Below are 19,509 nucleotides of genomic sequence, written 5' to 3'. Positions count from 1 at the left end.
TGGGGCTCAGTCACCTGAGGCCCAGAGAGGGGAGAAGTTAGTCATGTCTTCCACATGTCTCTGGTGCTATGCAGAATATAAGAAAGAGAAGAGAACATTATCTTCATATGTGAATCTGTCTTTACCTATTCTAAACCATGTGAAGGGATGGCATGATTAATGGGGAACCACTTACTTGTCTCCACAATGTCTGTGCGCTAGTCACTCCCTCGTTTGGAGAGATTATGTCTGACCAAAGATGTGTGGGGTAGTGTCTGGAACCATTGTATGTCATCTCTGATGTTGCACCTATCCTGGAGTAGTGTATGACCTTGAGGCTCACTCCCCTCAGTGAGCTTGTCCAGGTGTGTGGTCAAGAAGGTGTTTTACTTGAGATGGGAGTATCTGGAGTTGACAATTGATTTATGCCATGGAATGAATTGGTGTTTCTGTGCTATGAAGTACCAGGAACAAGATCGGAGCTTCGTCTTAGGGGCCAGACTAAACAATAAGAATAGTCTTCATAGAAAATGCTATCTGGCTGCGGGATACTCCTTTCTCATATGCCAAGTGACCCATTCCATACATCTGTTGTTTGTCAAGAAGACTAAAAGTACGTATCTTTTCTATAAAATATATTTGTATTCGTTGTATGTCAGAGCTACTTGCCACAACAGTTGGACGTTTTGAGCCGACCAGCCTTATCATTATAGAAACAATTGCTCTATGCTTTCCTTATTAATACGTTTTGAATAAAGTAATATCCTGATTGGTGATTGACCTTGTCTCTCCTCATTGTTGATTAGAATTTCCACCACAGTTGGCAACCAATTTTAAGTGCATTACCACCACCAACTGGACTGGAGTGTGGACCTCAGTTCATCTTTCAATCACACACGTGGCTACGCAGGCGCTCATTGACACACAGTTTGGATTAAATTATTGAATAACATGTACGTGTACATTTATTTTGCATCTCTCACGCACAAGTGGTGTGGTCAGCATGCTAGGCTGAAATCATCATACATAGCGTAATATCACAGGGGGTATGAATACAGTAGCTCACTTCAAATATACAGTAGGCCTACCAAGGCAGACATGAAAACATTAGGCGGAATCATAAATAAACAGTATTCAGGTTTACCTTTCTTGTGTATTTCACGTATTACAGCACAAGGAGTAGACGCATAGGCTTGGTGTTGATGTTGAAGATGGAGATTATTTCATTATAGTCTGAAGAGTCACTGACTTCCCTTTCAAAGGACAACAGGGCTAGATTGTTGAGACGTGCAGTCAGCATTCAAGATCTGATGAACGTTGATGATTTGGCCTGTACTGTAGTGGAGACGTCTCTAAATACTATATGAAGTCATAAGAAGGGTGATGATGGCCCTTAGTAGCCTATTGATGATAGGGAAAATGTTAGGGCTGCAGCTGTCCAAAACTTCAATAAGGGACGGGAATTCCTGACCTCCCCCCACTTTCCGATGCAGTTTCTGAATAAATACAGATAATTCAGCATCCTCAACAGAGATATGATAGTGATCACATTGGGCCAACAGTGAGCGAGGCTGCAGACTCAAACAGCTCCTTTTGAGTATCTGGACTCATGAGTCTAGCGTTTTGGGGCAGCTGCTCTAGACGATTTAGAATTTTTGGATCATATTTGTGACTCGTTTCAAGAAACTAGGCGTATGTCGCGGGTCACTACTTCAAAGGAGAGCCATTTGAACGTAAGCTGAAAAAAAAAATCTAAATGCATTTGTTTGGGCAGAAATACCTTTTGGAACATGTGAACTTTCATGTGCCTTAATAACAGACTTGTATGCCATCTGTAAATACGAACAAAACTGTTAAATTACGAGCCTAGTTGGTTTAGCCACAGAAAAAGACCTTCCTGCTAGCCTTGATTGGCTGAGATAATGAGTGGGCTGGACATGCCGAGAGATGAGTTTCGGATTGATCTGCCATGTAGCAAGCTTCTGTCTATTTGAGCTGGTCAGTATATGTATCCTGTCTAATGCAGCTTTTAAAAAAATATATTGCGTAGTAGAACTGCATAAGTGTTGCTCTCCACTTTCTGGAGGACCGAATTTTGAAATCAGTGAAATTAGAGTATGATAGCTAAGGAGATGGAGAAAACACCTGTCTCCGGATTACATCTTCAAATTAAGGGCAACCATGGCATCTGTGTGACAGGGAGAGGCTTAACAAAAGACTCCACTATGCAAGTAACAATTTCAATAGAATGTCACTGTGACGACTGTTGATAGACGTAGCTGGTAAATTCGCTCTGTCTATCTACTCTGATTTCAGCGCACGGGTAAGATAGTCTAGCTAGCTACATTTTCAGATATTACAAATTTCAAATTTTGACAGAAAGTCATTTTTATTTCAAGTTAGTGTACTGTTAGCTAGCTAGCTAATACTAGCTGGCTGGCTCGCTAGCTAACGTAACGTGTATGATCTTATTATTCGTATCTCAGAGCCATTGCTAGTTATAGCCTAATATTAGCTAGCTAACATTGAACCTGGTTGGTTAGCCACCTGTAGATTCATGCAGGGTAGTAACGTCATGAGTTGGGATTATGGTTCAATGTTTATCTAGCTAGCTAACTACATGTCTTAACAAAAGACTCCACTATGCAAGTAACCATTTCAATAGAATGTCACTGCGACAACTGTTGATAAACATAGCTGGTAAATTCGCTCTGGCTATCTACACCAATTTCAGAGCACTCTCATCTGAGTGTGCCAAAGCACAGAATAACTGACGAATTTACGAACGCTCAACACCTGTTGAATATGGCCGGTGTCAGTAAACGTTGGCAAACAAGCCTAAATTGTTGCCAGCAGCGCAGTTGCACTCATCAACACTCTGGATAACATAAAAACATCCTAACCAGCTCTGCTAGGGTGAGTAAAATGGTCAGTGAACGGTTCTCTCACGTTTGCCAGTTATCTTGAGTGCTTGACTGTTGTTGTTAGGACAGAACACTTGGATCAACCCTTAAAGAAATGGGTGGGCCTAAAGCTTAAGAGGGTGTGAACAATGGGCCTAAAGCTTAAAGAGGGTGTGAACAATGCTGAATGGGTGTAGACAAAGAAGAGCTCTCCAATAGGTACCAAAACATTCAAAGGCCATTTTCTCAAATGTGAAGTTACAAGTTCATCAACTTTCAAAGCAGAATTACTTTTCCATCATTCCTCAAATGCAGTGGATGATATACCACTTTGTAGCTCTGTGTCTCTTCTTTTATCCAATGTAAAAAACACAATTTCAAATTTTGCAACATAAGACCGAATCAAGGTGGTTTGGATATACATTTGGATATACATTTTTCAAAATCCCCAAAGTTGCACTTATTAATGGCCTCTTCACTCGCCCTATGTCGATGTAGTGCTATGTCCTGTTTAGCGCACAGCATAACAATGTCCAGAACCTCTTTTGCATCACGAAGGTGCTTCCAATCCTTATATCTGTCTCTAACAAATTAGCCTTCCATAGTGGCCTTTAGGAAATGTCTACACATTTTACAGAAAACAGCGTCCCCTGTATTCCAGCCAATAAAACTGTCCTTCCCACTTCCATGAGAAACACAGATTTTTCATTGATCACTTTAATTGGGCACACTCACATTTTTGGTTGTGTGTGTGGTTTGCCAACTGCAGACAAATCTGCAGGTGGATTTGTGATGACAAGCTCACCGTAACAAGGTAGGGCTTGAAGATGGCAACTTAGCTGGGCTGTGGAAGTTGAAGCAGTAGCCATGCTAGCCTCCTCATTGGCCAATGACTAGACAGATTGGACTCTGGGGTCTTCATTCTCCATCCGTGGCTTTTGAAAAAGCCCTTTGAACTTGGGTTTGCCAGAACTTGTGACTAGCTAGCTAGCACTATCTCGCATTAGCAAAGAATTGCAGAGGGTCAAAACAATTTGCCCACTGTTAGCTAGCTAGTAGTACTTGTGTGGGGAGGGTAGAGGTACCATATGATTGCTGGGTCTAATCCTGAATGCTGATTGGTTAAAACCGCATTCCAAGCGGAGTCTATTCCACAAGTTACCACCGGCTAAATCTATAACATTACAATGTATTTTTCCTCTGTTCCATCTGACAGCGCAATCCACTGTCTCATCAGCGCAGCCAGACACTTTATAAACTTGATCTCCACTCTAAAAAGCACGTAGACCTTATCTCACATTTCTTTTAGACTAACATGTAGTTTTCCACAGAGGAGATTTGTATAAACCTTGCTGTCTGTCTCTATGATATTTGCAGCATTGTTTCAATATTCAAATTCGATCTGCAGCTGTCCCATAGTAATGAACGTGTCGGGAGTCAGGACGAGACAGACAGGCAGGCAGCATTTCTCAGCCAGTCGAAATCATGAATCAGCTGGCATCATTTGAAGGGATATATACAAATAAATGGCAATTGAAAAAAGGATAAATGAAACGAAGTGCAGCTAATTTCCAGTCTTTCCAGCTTCAGTTTGAAGTGATTGTGTTAGCTGTGTTGTTGGCTAGCTCCTCTGAACAACAGTGTCCTGACGAGCGAGCATATTTTCTATGCCAGGCAAAATTGTGCCTCGTTGGCTCATTTTTATGGATGTATCCAAATAAATGTCACTAGAAAACAGCTTAAACAAATGCAAATGCAGCTACTGTTGTTATTCTGGCTGCACTTTTTGACGTGACTGTAAGTTAGCCGTAGTTGGCTAGCTAGCAAGCAAGGGATAAGAACGTTGTCAGCCAGTATGGCAATGGAACATTTAGAACGAGTAACTGGGTCGAGTCCATAGATACAGAACAAAAAGACTGACCGACTGCGTCGCGTCTCTAGCATCCGAACCTATAGAACAAACGACCAGCTGGATTGGGTAGCAATCCAAGATTTGTGTTGGGACTATATCTTGTGGAAGATGAAATAGTATGAATTATTTCATAAAAATAATGTTTTTAATGAAAATACTGTATGTCAATCATTATTTAAATATGTTGATAACCCCTTGTATAAAAGTGATAATGCCCGAGAAGCCGGTGTTTGTAGGATATATTGGCACGTTTTGCCGGCCCTCGACTTTAATACAAAGTGTTAACAACACTCTGCCAATATATCCTCCAAATATTGGCTTCTGGGGCATTTACACTTAGATCCCTAGTACCTCCTACTGCATTTATCGGCATTTCTGATTAGTCAGGAGACAATGCAAACAACAAACATTTATGATTTTTTTGTTGTTGAAAAATATATGTTAAGCCATCCTGATTGGGTGTCCGAGTGTTCAATCCTCTGGCCCTGCTATGGCTTCAACTCTGGACCCATGTACTAGTAATCCATGAACTGTAGTAACCCAACTCATTATAGTAAATTAATGACAGTAACAGGTTGACATGTGGCTGGTAGGAATACAGTACAGTAGATCCCCTGAAAGCACTGCAGAGATCAACAGGGTTAACTGAAAGTCAATCCCCAAAGTTACAGCAGGCTTACTAAAGCAATACAACATTTTGAGATTATTCTAGGAATCGGGAGATATGGTTTTCCAGGTAATCCATTTGAACAGCTGAAAAACACTCACATATTTAACAAAATATATATTTTTATAGCCTAAACTGTATATTTGTTCATCTGAAAAACCTGACGATAAGTGCACTATACAGTAGGAATGTATAGGTTCATATGTTATACTAGAAAAACCACCCTTACCGTGTGACAAATGACTGAAGCAGGAGGCGACTGTATCAGCACAGCAGATACTATCTCTTGGAAAAAGCCCTCTGGACCTTATATGTGTAAAGTAAAGTTAATTGGGTATTTGTCAGGAGAAAGCTTTGTTTTGTTCATTCCACTAAGAAGAAACTGTGGGCTTCATGGAGAAAAAAGACAATTACTCTATAGAGTAATTGCATAGTCAATTTTATTTCTGAATTACGACTAACTACAAAACAAATTGCTCTAGTCTATTTTTATGTGAACAAGCGAAAAAGCTTATGATTTGACCAGCTCAAAACATTGAACTGTCACGTTCCTGACCTGTTTTCTGTGTTTTGGTATGTGTTTATTGGTCAGGGCGTGAGTTTGGGTGGGTAGTCTATGTTTTCTGTTTCTATGTTGGTTTTGGGTTGCCTGGTATGGCTCTCAATTAGAGGCAGGTGTTTGACGTTTCCTCTGATTGAGAGTCATATTAAGGTAGGTTGTTCTCACTGTTTGTTTGTGGGTGATTGTCGTCCGTGTCTGTGTCTGCGCACCACACGGGACTGTAGCGTTTGTTCGTTCGTTTGTTATAGTCTGTACCTGTTCCTACGTGCTTCGTGTTATATGTAAGTTCTTATGGTTTAGGTCAGTCTAGATTCGTTTTTGTTATTTTTGTAATCCTTCCAAGTGTTTGTTTTCGTGTTTCGTCGTTTGCTTTAATTAAATCATTATGTATTCACAACCCGCTGCACTTTGGTCGAATCACTACTCCTCCTCTTCGTATGAAGAGGAGGAGGAATGCCGTTACATGAACACTGGCTGACTATGATAGTACTGTATACAATGTGAGATATTGTATTGGTTTATTGAGGGAGGCATATTGGGGGAAAAAACGAATGAGAAAATACTATAGTATACTATGGTATAAATACTGTAGTATTACAATATTTATATATAGATGCACAGTAAGAGCCTACAGGGAGTTTTAAACAAGTAGTACATGTGTATGTTTTCAACTGAGAAACAAGCCCACTGAGATGTGAAACTTACCCTGACCTTGGTGGGTGTAGTGTCCATCATTATTTAATTACATGCGTAGCCTTTTCATACTCATGGGATTTTATGAATTCATCAATCAAATCTTACATTCTGAACCACCTTCCCTTTGGAGGAAATATAATTTGTGGAGTCCATACCAATCTCCAGAGAGGGAAAATAAGTGCAAATGCATTTTACAACATAATTTTCTTTGTGCCTAAATATCCGCATGATGGAAGACAATCATAAGTCTTACCAGGTAGCTATAAGCTGGCCAGGGTGCAATGTTGCAGGAGCCGGATACCACACAATCCAGATACTGTACTGTTTATGCCCAAAAAGTATGTTCATTTCCATTTTGATGTCAGACTGGATGTGAAAATAATGCTTTGCATGTGTAGGGAATCCGTCTAAGCCCTTAAGAATATGCATAAATCCTCCACATATTTTAGCCGAACTAAAGCTTATTTTAGCTAGGAGAAACAACAAGTTTACACACATTCCATGTAATTACGTTAGGGAAGTTGCCGTCTGCTTCGTTGAGCACATTAGGGCTTGATTTGTGTCCACCCTGTCATGGTAGATTAACCACCCTGTTAGAGAGGGTGCTACTCTACTTAGTCATTAACCTGTTCTGACTGACCTTGCCAGGGGCTAGACCCTCTGAGGTCTCACTCTCATGTACAAGCTGAGGACATGCTTCGTTTATATGCAGCGCTTAGAAGCCACTATCCAGTCTCTTATAAGGATCAATAAGGATGATAATATCACTGACTACATTATACAGTATACTATAGATTATATAGTGTTAACAATAACATAACAATCCATTTTAGTAAATTTCTGACCTGGTAATATTATAGGTACTGTAGCCCATTAAATATGTTTTCTCCTGGGGAAAAAAGGATGAAAAAGGATGATTAATCATTAGATTGAAATATTGCAATATTATTTTCGGAAGGATAACCAAATCAGTTTGTAGCCTATTCTCTGAGACCTCATTACAGTCTGTGGAAGTGAGAGACAGGACAAATTAAATGTGTGTGGCTGACCATGATTTAATTTGATAGCCATTGCAGAATGGCTCTTAGTATCTGATATGTCGCCCTCATTTGTGGTCAGCCAGAGGCACAGGGACTATGAACTAGAATAGCCTGTTGGTTCGAACACGGACAGACCTGTATGAATCTAAGCCTCTGCTCTATAATATCATGCAGAATCTAAAAAAGGATTCTGCCCTCTATTCTCCTCTCATATTTTCATTTGGAATCTCGGAGGACATGTTCAGTACCTCTACACCTTTGAAGAACACAAGAGACCTTTCGGTTCTGTTTAAGTTTACAATGAAACGCTAGTGGAAGGATCCAATGAGACCAACATTCCAATCTATTCCAAGTGGTTGGGCAGAAACAACGTCAGGAAAAATCTTCTTCCCCCACAAGGACAATTTCTAACTCTTTTGACCTCAGGGGGAGGTACTGAATGGCCTAGACTACGTGCCATCACTTCCCAAGTAATACATGTAAAGCAGAGGAGGCTGGTGGGAGGAGCAATAGGAAGAAGGGCTCATTGCAATGACTGGAATGGATTTAATGGAACAGAGTCAAACATGTGGTTTCCATATGTTTGATGTGTTTGACACCGTTCCATTAATTCCATTCCAGCCATTACAATGAGCCTGTCGTCCTATAGCTCCCCCCACCAGCCTCCTCTGGTGTAAAGTAAAAATTGTCATGGCAAAACCAAGGTATAAGAGAATAGTGGGAACAGATTCAGCATTCTACTATTTCCATAATAGTCAGAATTGCACTATACTCTATAGGCTACTGCCTGGAAAACAATAGTGAAAGCTTTTACTGATCTGCCATCTTAGGTCAAGGGGAAGATGGAAAAACACATGGAGAAAAATCATAACAATGGGAACGGTTATTCTCCCAGGAAATACATAATAGTCACTTCCATATCCAGGAAATGCATAAAAACACACTCTGGATGCTCCTACCCTACTGCATGTTGGGGATTTAGTCTCTTCACACGTCAGAAGAGCTGAGAGACAATATGAGTTTAAAAACAGCCACATGGGCCAGTGCTCTCAGACCTCATTGTTTGTCAGACACGGCACATCGGCAACTGTACAATTCAATTCCCTTGTGATTTCATGAAATCTCATAGCATCTTTGCACAATTCCTTTGTATTGCATTGGATTATCTTCACTTTAGTGACAGCCACCCCCCATCTGTCACAATGGCATGCAAATCCACAATTGGTACTGTAGGGGACATAAGCAGTTTACATTTTTCGGGGCCTCTAAGCTTCTGCATTTCCTTAAGGCAAAGCAGCAAATCCTTTATCAGGCATCTGGAGCTACTTTAACCTGTAATGAGATGCCTGTTTTATTTGTTCTGACTGCAAAGTGTAACACGGAAAAGGAAATAAATGATCTGCATTATATGGTCACAGTGTGTGGTAGGGCTTATAAGCGGTACGGTAGCTTGTCACATCCCAAGGAGGGTGTGGGGAGTGTTTTGTAGCTACCTCAGTTTATCAGAACATATGATTCTTCCTATTCAGAATGCATCAACAGTACACAAATTCTTCATTAACAGGTTTTGGCACTGTAATTTCAAAATCTGCAAAAGTACAGTCACAACTTCTCCCACGGGTTGCTTGCCAGACCTGTTATATCTACAGTATCTTTCCACCCTCTCTGATTATCCTGTTTACAAATATGCACACACACACACACACACACACACACAACTCAGCCCACCATGTGTTAGGAGGATTAAATTGTGTTTCTCAGGGGGAACACCATGCCATCTGGACAGGGGTTGATCAGAGCAGGCAGGGGATTCACATTACTCCATGAACAACAATCAAATTAAGACCACGTTAGGAGAAAGGCAGAGGTTCAGACTCACAGAGAAACGCTATCATGCAATGTTATTATCAAAGTGTGCTACACACCACTACTACCAGTTGCTGTGGCTTAGTCTGTGGGGAGTTTTTAAAGGTCCAATGTAGCAGTTTTTATCTCAATATCAAATCATGTCTGGGAACAAATAAGTACCTTACTGTGATTATTTCTTTTTGACCATTTTAATTAGAAACAAAAATAGCTTCTTAGAAAATAGCCATTTCTGAAGTAAGAATTGTACTAGGACTGTCTGGCAGTGGTCAGAGTGAGGAGGGGGAAACTGAAAACTAGCTGTTATTGGCAGAAAGGTTTGGAACTCTCTTTCTTATTTATCTATTAACTAATTTACCACCTGGTGATGTCACCAGGTAGGGAAAATCTCCATACCACCAAAACAGGCTGAAATTTCAGGTGGTATTTTCAAACAGTTCTTACACTAAAAGGGCATTATCATCACTTTCCCAATTTCACAGTATTATCCCAACCTCATAGTGTGTTAATGCACTCATCTTACAGTTTATTAGGTACACCACCCCGGTTCACGAAAATGGATCGCTCCAACAGACAGTGAGTCATGTGGCCGTGGCTTGCTGTATAAAGCAGGCAGAGGGGTCATTGAGGCATTCAGTTACTGTTCTATTGAACGTTAGAATGGGCAAAAGTGAGCGTTGTATGAACGTCAGTGCCAGGCGTGCCGGATCCAGTATCTCAGAAACGGCTGCTCTCCTGGGCTTTTCACGCACGACAGTGTCAAGGGTTTACCGAGAATGGTGCGACAAACAAAAATAATCCAGTCAGCGGCAGTCCTGTGGGCGAAAACAGCACTTTGATGAGTGAGGTCAAAGGAGAATGGCAAGAGTCGTGCAAGCTAGCAGGCAGGCCTCAAACAGGCAAATAGCAGTGCAGCACAACAGTGGTGTTCAGAACGGCATCTCGGAACGCACAACTCGTTGATCCTTGACACGGATGGCCTATTGCAGCAGACGACCACACCGGGTTCGACTACTATGAGCTAAAAACAAGAAGAAGCAGCTCCAGTGGGCATGCAATCACCAATATTGGGCAATTGAGGAGTGGGAAAACATTGCCTGGTCCGTCAAATCCGGGTCCCTGTTGCGTAATGCTGATAACAGAGTCAGGATTTGGCGTAAGCAGCATGAGTCCATGGACCCATCCTGCCTGGTACACAGTGGTGGCGGTGGTGTACTGGTGTGGGGAATGTTTCCAACGGATGTTTCCGACACCTTGTATAATCCATGCCCCAAAGAATTCGGGCTGTTCTGGAGGCAAAGGGGTGTCCGACCCGGTATTAGATGGGTGTACATAATAAACTATCCGGTGAGTGTATATATAAAAGACAGAAACAATTGTTTTTTGACTGCAGTGGGCCTTTAAATTGGCTTAATGATGGACAAGACCATGTATTCCACTACTACTTCTGAGAGAGCAGGGAAAACATAATACCTTTGTCCGTCTGCGATGACACAAAGTACACAGATACCATGCCACTGGGAGAGCTGAACAGACCCCTTCAACCCTCTGACTACATCCCAAATGGCACCCTATTCCCTATATAGTGCACTTACTTTGACCAGAGTCATATGGGCCATGGTCAAAAGTACTGTACTACATTGGGAATAGGGTGCCATTTGGGACACACCCTGTGTGATCTGGTGGTCGTGTGCTCTGTCTTAATTGCTTCCCAGCCATGTATGCTAAAGTACTTTTGTTCCATTACTGTGGGAACTGAGCTAGGGTTTAAATCCCTTTTTTCTGTCAGCATCCTAACCCATAATCCACCCACATCACTCTCTCTCTAAACTGTAAACCATTTAAACTCTTGTTTGGGAGGCTCAGTATTCAAACAAAACATGACATTTAGCCCCTTCAGTGCATTTACAGTTTTATACAGTTCATGTCATTTTTGTGCTTTATTGACCAATTCTATTTTCATGGAATTACTTTGTTAAGTTGTTTTCATTACCCTGCTTACAATTGTTGCTACCTTAAACTCCGCTGTTGGGTAATCTCTTATTTTATCTTTGTGGCTGCTTGTCATAGGCTACAGTGTGTGAGATGACATGCCTTGCTGAGCCGTTTAGAAATGACACCATTTACAAACGACAGCATTTTTTTCATTATCTCTTCCCTGATTTTGGAGAAAACCAGAGCTAGACAAGGAGGAAATGATGAGAGAAAAATGTGGAATCCAAAATAGGTCAGCTCATAATGAAGGACATCATACATCAAAAGCTATTTTAAAACATTGAGAACTGGAGCTTTTCTATAAAAAATTGATAAAGTGCATTCATATGAGAGTTTCTCTAATCTATCAATTTCTGAAGACTAGAATATGTAACATTTCATTTCTTAACGAGCCTGTAGCCCACTTTAGTCACACACGCACACACGCACACACGCACACACACATACACACACACCCCCTACATGACAGCTCCTCATCAACCCTTGTGTCAGTAATTGGGTCTTTACCATCAAAGTCTCATGGCTCTAGCAAGTTCCTCAAATTATGAACACAACAGTGCACATCACTGGCTGGCTCCAGCAGGGAGTGGGTTCCTCCCCTCTACTAATCCAGGAAACTAGAGGTGGGAGGACGATTCCAGACTAGCATGGGGACCTTATGGGATCGAGACTCTCTGACACCCACTTCAACTATATTCACAACACATGGAACAGGAGCGTATCAGAGTGCTGGGCTTGCAGCTTGGCTTGACGCTCTGTGCACTGCTGAGCACTCCTGAATACAATAGTACTACATACAGCTGATACTCAATCTCTCATTTTTCATCTCTCCTCCACACTCATCTGCTGCGAGATAGTGAGAAGAAAGAGTGTTAGAGAGAGAGAGAGAGAGAGAGAGAGAGAGAGAGAGAGAGAGAGAGAGAGAGAGAGAGAGAGAGAGAGAGAGAGAGAGAGAGAGAGAGAGAGAGAGAGAGAGAGAGAGAGAGAGAGAGAGAGAGAGAGAGAGAGAGAGAGAGAGAGAGAGAGAGAGAGAGAGAGAGAGAGAGAGAGAGAGAGAGAGAGAGAGAGAGAGAGAGAGAGAGAGAGAGAGAGAATGTGTTTGAAGGGCTGTAAGTCTGAATGTGTTTTTTGCTCGCAAGGGAGTTGCATTGCTTTTGCCATCGGACATTTGGATTAATCTGGTTTTAAAGCGCACCAGCCGGAGATTCTGGGAGAGACAGTCAAGGTATGTGTCACTGTTAGTGTCCTTAGTTGTTTTGTTGTTGTTTTTTTTAGGATAAAAAAATGTATTAGGCAACAGAGAAGTGGAGTAGTTATACCCACTGGGGTAGATGCTGAAGGTTGATGTTTAGTTTAAGAGAGTTCCAATTAATTTCACTGTTTCATTAAAATAACAATTGAACTAAATATTTTATCTTTACAAAGATAAGATATATAAAGAAAAGATGTGAAAGTATTTAAATAAGAAATTACCTTTACAGTAGCAAATCAATTCTGTCCATATCACTATAGGACATACAGCCTACTAACTCTATCTAGCCCACATGGAGTGTGCCTACATGGATTCATTTTGAGATTTATTGCATTTTAAGGGAAAACATGCAGCAGCTCAGTCAGTGGTATTGAGCTCAATGATCTGCACTGGATGAAATTGATGCAAATGGTGCAGGTATTCAAATAGAGTGCACTGAATTCCATATTAAGCTCTAAAGCTGGTATTCTCTCTGTGTATATTTAAATGGTAAACACAAATACAGATGTAAGATATTAATTTGAGCCATTTTGCTACAGCAGTAAAATAATCCAGCAGCAACAGGAAATGTACATTTTATTTGGATTATAATTAATCCACATTTCTGTAAGGTTGATACATTTTTTTAAAAGCCTTTTTAAACCTCAAATACACAAAACGTTTTACATTTCCTGCAAAGGAAAGTTCTCCTGCAACAGGGTGATCAAAATAAGATCCTTCATCTGTATATGCAAAGAAGACAACTGCTTCAGTTCTCTTTCTGTTCTCTGCTGTTTTTAGCGCAGATTGACGTTTATTGTCATGAGTCTTGTCTTGGAGGCAGAACTGAGCGATTTCCCCTTAGATAGGCCAACTGCAAAGTCAAAATTGGCAATATTATAAAAATTCATAAAAACAAAAATTTGCTTTTTGGTCTTAATTTAAGATTAGAGTTAGTAAATATATATAGGGTTAGCAGTGTAGTTAAGATTAGGGTTAAGGTTATGTTTAAAATCAGATTTTATGACTTTGTGGCTATGCCAGCTAGCGACCACTCTGCAGAGCTGCCTCCAGAACAATATTCATGACGAAAAATGCTAACCTGAGTTTGTATCTTTTATCTTTACTTTCTATTTATTTGTATTTATTAAGGATCCCTATTAGCTGCTGCCAAGGCAACATCTACTCTTCCTGGGGTCAAGCAACATTAAAATCACAGGAGGTTGGTGGAACCTTAATTGGGGAGGACGGGCTCGTGGTAATTACTGGAGCGGAATAGGTGGAATGGTATCAAATACATCAAGCACATGGTTTGATGCCATTCCAATTGCAACGTTCCAGACATTATTATGAGCCGTCCTCCCCTCAGCAGCCTCCACTGATTTAAGATGTATGAACACACTGTGTGCCCAAGCATTGGTTCTTGCCTTCACTGCATTAATACAATATGAGAGTAGGCTACAATAGACCCTGCTAGCACATTTAGTTATTTGGAAGTTGTAGGAACGTAAGTTTATGGTTTCCCATTAATTCTGGGAACAAAGTGATATGTTTCCTGATCTGTAAAACTGAACACGTTCCCTGTTCTAGCAAACATATTTTTTTGTTACGTTGCAGGGAAGTTCTGAGGACGTTTTACTATGGTTCCCTGGAAGTTTTTCAGGGAGGTTTTATTAACATTCTGAGAACAGAAATTAACATTTTAACTGAATATTTCAATAATGCTAGCTTATTTTAGCTCCAAGCACAGACAGGACAATTCATTTGCTTATGCATTAATCATGCAAACAAATGTTTTATTGTGGCACGATATCAGTGAGATTCGAACGTATTATCTTTTATTTTCTCCCCATGGGATTAGTCCACTGCGCCACCAGGATCGAGCTAGCATCCTATGTTTATTTTACTCATACAAAGCTGCCCATTTCAAAGGAAACAAGCACTCATTAGGATCAGGTGTGGCCAATTAGTGGGCGAGGCCAACACACCTGAACACACGTAACAAGATAGAGGATCGAGAGAGTTTTGTTGACGCTGAGTACAGAATGTATATGTTTTTAAATGACAATCTTAAAACGTTCTTTGAACGTTACTAATGTTTCTTGTGGTTTTATGGAACATTTTGTTAACGTTCTGAGAACATGACTTTAAATAGAACCATGAGGAAACCTGCAGAATCCAACATAATGGTTCAAGAACATTGTTTCATAACTTTCTCTGAACTATTTGAGAACATTCCCAATGTCAAACCAGTTGGAGAACGTTCCTAGAACATTATCAACATTGAAATTAAGTTTAACCATGTTTTAACTTTTAGGAAACGTTCTATTAAAGTAATTAAATACCAAGAAAATAATGTTTCTTTGTCAAGTTCCATAGATGTGCTGAGAATGTTCCAAAGCCAAGCAACTATCCTGCACCATTCCCAGAAATTTGTTAGAAGGTTGTATGCAAAATAATCATAGGACAACCACTCTCTCACCAAGCTCTAAGAAACATATGGTTCTCGGAACGTTATGTGCTAGCTGGGGAATATCTGACTCTCCACTTTTCATTAAAAATATGTATTTATTGACTTTTTTGCAAAGACCGGTTTTTAGCACAGACATCACCGACACATGATGTGTGCATTTCTTTATGACTTGCCTCAGCTCTATGCATACAGTATGTAATGGAGTTAATTGACTAACATGTCCACACAACATAAAGTTGGTCAAACCATAAAGATAATTGGCCATATTCTATAAAACATTGAACAGTCAGCAAAATCCCTAAATGATTATACAACTTGGGCATCAGAGCAGGTTTCGCGTTATAGGGAGATTTATGTGTGTTTGGGTGGATTTGCACCGGTTTCCACAATCCATGTAAATCAAGGAGTGAGTGTACAGGTATGCATGTGTATGTGTGATAATTATTTAGGAACATACAGTACAGATTGTTTAATGTACCATAAGGGCACCTCAGACCATCCCTTCATGCCTCTGGTGATGTTTGTGCCTTTGGCCATGACTTAAAGATATGATTATGCTCAGAGGTTACTGTACAGTACATACAAGCCTGAGGTTCATATGTTGGTGCACTACCGCAAACACTGTTCGTCTAGGCTATGCTGGTTCATATTGGGTTCTACTTCATATGACAAACGGGCTCTTATGTAACAAAATTTCAGTCAAGCAAAACCATTTCCTTTGTCTCGGAATATTGATGCAGCAACAAAATTACATGAAATTGTGTTATACAGCACAAAGATGTCTCCTAGAAAAAAGCTATTGTGAGTAATAGTTTAAGCTTTGTAATTGTCTGCGTCCTTGTATGCCTGTCGTTGCAAACTTGTTCTTCATTTTTATCTAAAAGTTTTAACACGTCTCAATGTAGAGAAAGGATGCACATACAAAAACTACAAGTCTGTTATTGCTTACTGTAGTCTTTGACATGTATTAAATTCAATATAGTTCAGCCAGCACAAAAATGTTGGCTTCTGCCTTTCTCAAGGGATGCTGTTGGATCTCTCAACACATCTCTCAACCAACAGTTCTGGAGACCTCAATCTAACTCAGTCTGACATTGTCTGGGAGTTTAAGGATAATTCTGTTGGATTAGGGGTGGCTTTCTGTTAAGTCACATGTTTGTGCAGTAAGGGGGTTGGTTGAGCCCTCGTTGGCCAGTATAAGAGCAGTGCAGGCTCCCGCAATACACAAACTAGTCTGTTCCCATAAGGCCTTCTGCTCTGAGGGCAGACACTACAGGACACATCTCACATTAACTGTAAAATAACTGATGACTGATAATGGCCTACTGATTAGGACAAACAATAGTTTATAGGACACAACAATAAAAAAGTCATATTGATGCAAGAACTATATTCAACAAGGTCATCCAACACATGTTATCAGTCAGTTTTTAAAAATGTAACCAGGCAAGTCAGTTAAGAACAAATTCTTATTTACAATGACGGCCTACCGGGGATCAGTGGGTTAACTGCCTTGTTCAGGGGCAGAACGACAGATTTTTACCTTGTCAGCTCAGGGATTCCATCCAGCAACCTTTTGGTTACTGGCCCAACGCTCTAACGACTAGGATACATACCGCCCCAATTCTTTTGTTGTGGTCATCATTCGGTGACCACTAAACTTAGGAAACTGGGATATGGAATAGTCGAGTGCGACACGACACAAGGACATTTTGTTCAATGTTGGGATAAGAATGGCGAAGGTTTAGCCCTCAGAGAATACAGCAATGGATGCACAATAACCTGTCAACCAAGGAATGTAGCCTACCATCGCCTTTCAACAGACAACACAGGAAGAATGCATTCAGATTGGGACACAATGAAGGAGAGAAACTGTACTGTAAATTTGTATAAACCTGATGCTAAAAATAAACCGGTCTGTTGAAGCAGATTTGGAGGGGGAAGGATTGAAGTAAAGAGGGATGAGGGGCGGGATCAGTGAATGTGGGCCTACACAGTACCTATCATTCAGTACTATGCATGCAGACACTGCACTTTAAACAACTAACACTAGTGTAAAATGTCTATGAGGGTGACTACAAAGTACAGATGTAGGATTTTAATTTGAGCCAGTTTGCTACAGCAGGAAAATAATCCTGCAGCAATAGGAATTGTGAATTATTATGTGGATTATAACTCATGTATACTTTTTTGCAGGGTGGTTGATACATTTTATGTTGGGGCAAATCAGGTCTGAATTTTTTTTGTGGAAATTACAAACTTTAGAACCCTTTTTGAATACACCACACGTTTGCATTTCCAGCTGTGCAGGAAAATTCTCATCAAAAAAGAGTGATCAAATTAAGATTCTGCATCTGTATGTAAGTGGAGAGGTGACAGGACTTCTACTTGATTATGCAATGTGAAAAGTATTCTCTATTTTCTAGTATGCAGTTGTTGTTAGATATGCAGGAATGTCACATACTCCATCCAAAGTAAATTACAAATTCAAACCACTAACAGAGAACCTGAATCCTTGACATCTAGCTTTTGCACTGCTTCCTCCAGATCAAAATCGAAGTAAGCATATGCCGATTTAAAACACCTGGTTTTCTGAGCAATCTTTTGAATTACTAAGACATGCGCAGATCAAATACACAGCGTAATCGGCGTTCCAGCGGTGTATTTGATCTGGGCATGTGCCAGCACCAGTAGTGCAAGGCATCATCTTATGCCCAATTGAAGTGAGTTCGGAAAGACTGAACATATGCATCATATGCAACTTTATATGTCCGAACTCAGAATCAAATAGGTTTCGCAAAAATAACATGACCACTGTGGTAGGAAGTTTATTTTGATTGCTGGTTTTCTGCATGAACAAAAGTTCCATCAGGTAGCCTGATTTCAGACGAGTCCATGTAAACAAGATGAAAAGGGAAATCATTCTTTTTGCGAAGCACGTAAACATTTTAAACAAACTTTTATGTTAATCTGACTATGCACAATAATTGTATTCTTGTGTGTATGTAATCGTGCTCAGGGAGTCTCTTTCTTTTATCTGATCTACCTTTCCTCTGTGTGTGCGACTGTGTTTGATGTTTGCTCCTGCTCCACTAAATTCACATTGCCTGACTTGCAGAGTTAAATGCACTCCTGAGGACCAATTTGCTCATGTTTCGTTTTCACTGAATCATGATCCGTAAAATCCCTCCAGTAAGATACTGTCAAGCTTGACTAGACAAACATATAAAGTGTATTATGACCTCAATTATGAAATAAATTGGAGTAGACACAGCCTGAACAGATTTTTTTAAACAATGTTGATGAGTTGCTGATCGGGCAGTTATGAGATAGGACTGTTTGAAGTACTGCTGCTTATAACAATGTATTGCAATGTATTATGTAGCCTCGTCCTAGGCTCTATTACCGCATAGACTGAGAGACAGGTTTGATAGAGAGAGTCGGTTGGTGGACGAGATTACTTTCCATGTTGCCTTGTAACTACTTTAACTGCAGTGTAATGTAAGACCATGTCACTCCTCTTTCCACCAGCAGACTAAGGTCAATGAGGACTAGTTGAGTGAGAAACCAAAGATCATGGAGGCAAATCTAACAATGTCACCACAACATCCCCCCAATCCCCTTCTACCTTGGGTCTACAACCCAGCTGATATTGTCTAACTCACAGTCTCTCACTGGAATTCAACAGAGATCCTCCACTGCCCAGATTGCCAATGATCACAAGGAACGGTCTCCTGCTGGTCTTTTGGTATCTCTTCGACAAAGGCTTCCTGGCACCCCTTCACTCTCCAACCCAAAGCAGGATGGGAAGAGAGCACCACCTGAGGGGCATGGCAGGACTGGGACTGAGGAGACATGGGGCATCAGGGGTTCAGAGGGTAAAGCGAGGATGGGTGTGGAACCAGTTCTTTGTACTGGAGGAATATATGGGATCTGAACCACAGTACGTTGGAAAGGTAAGGCACCATCATTTTAGGGTTCTGATTCTCTAAGACTGATCAATATACAGTTAAAGTCAGAAGTGTACATACACTTAGGTTGGAGTCATTAAAATTAGTTTTTCAACCACTCCAAAAATGTCTTGTTAATTAATAAACTATAGTTTTGGCAAGTCGGTTAGGACATCTACTTTGTGCATGACACAAGTCATTTTTCCAACAATTGTTTACAGACAGATTATTTCAC

At 40.5% G+C, this 19,509-nt stretch overlaps 1 protein-coding gene across 1 annotated transcript in view; it reads left to right on the top strand.

Moving 5' to 3' along the window:
• The first annotated feature begins 19,037 nt into the window (after positions 1-19,037).
• The window catches only part of LOC120019840 (cadherin-12-like), a 28,457-nt gene continuing 27,985 nt past the window's right edge, over positions 19,038-19,509 (top strand). The window contains exon 1 of the mRNA XM_038963256.1: positions 19,038-19,280. Coding sequence (XP_038819184.1) covers positions 19,038-19,280 — 243 coding nt within the window. The remainder of the gene's footprint in view (positions 19,281-19,509) is intronic.

The sequence above is a fragment of the Salvelinus namaycush genome, chromosome 25 (assembly GCF_016432855.1).
Source record: "Salvelinus namaycush isolate Seneca chromosome 25, SaNama_1.0, whole genome shotgun sequence".
Lineage (NCBI taxonomy): Eukaryota > Metazoa > Chordata > Actinopteri > Salmoniformes > Salmonidae > Salvelinus > Salvelinus namaycush.
The sequence above is the reverse complement of the archived record's forward strand: the minus strand, read 5'-3'. Positions and strand labels throughout refer to the sequence as shown.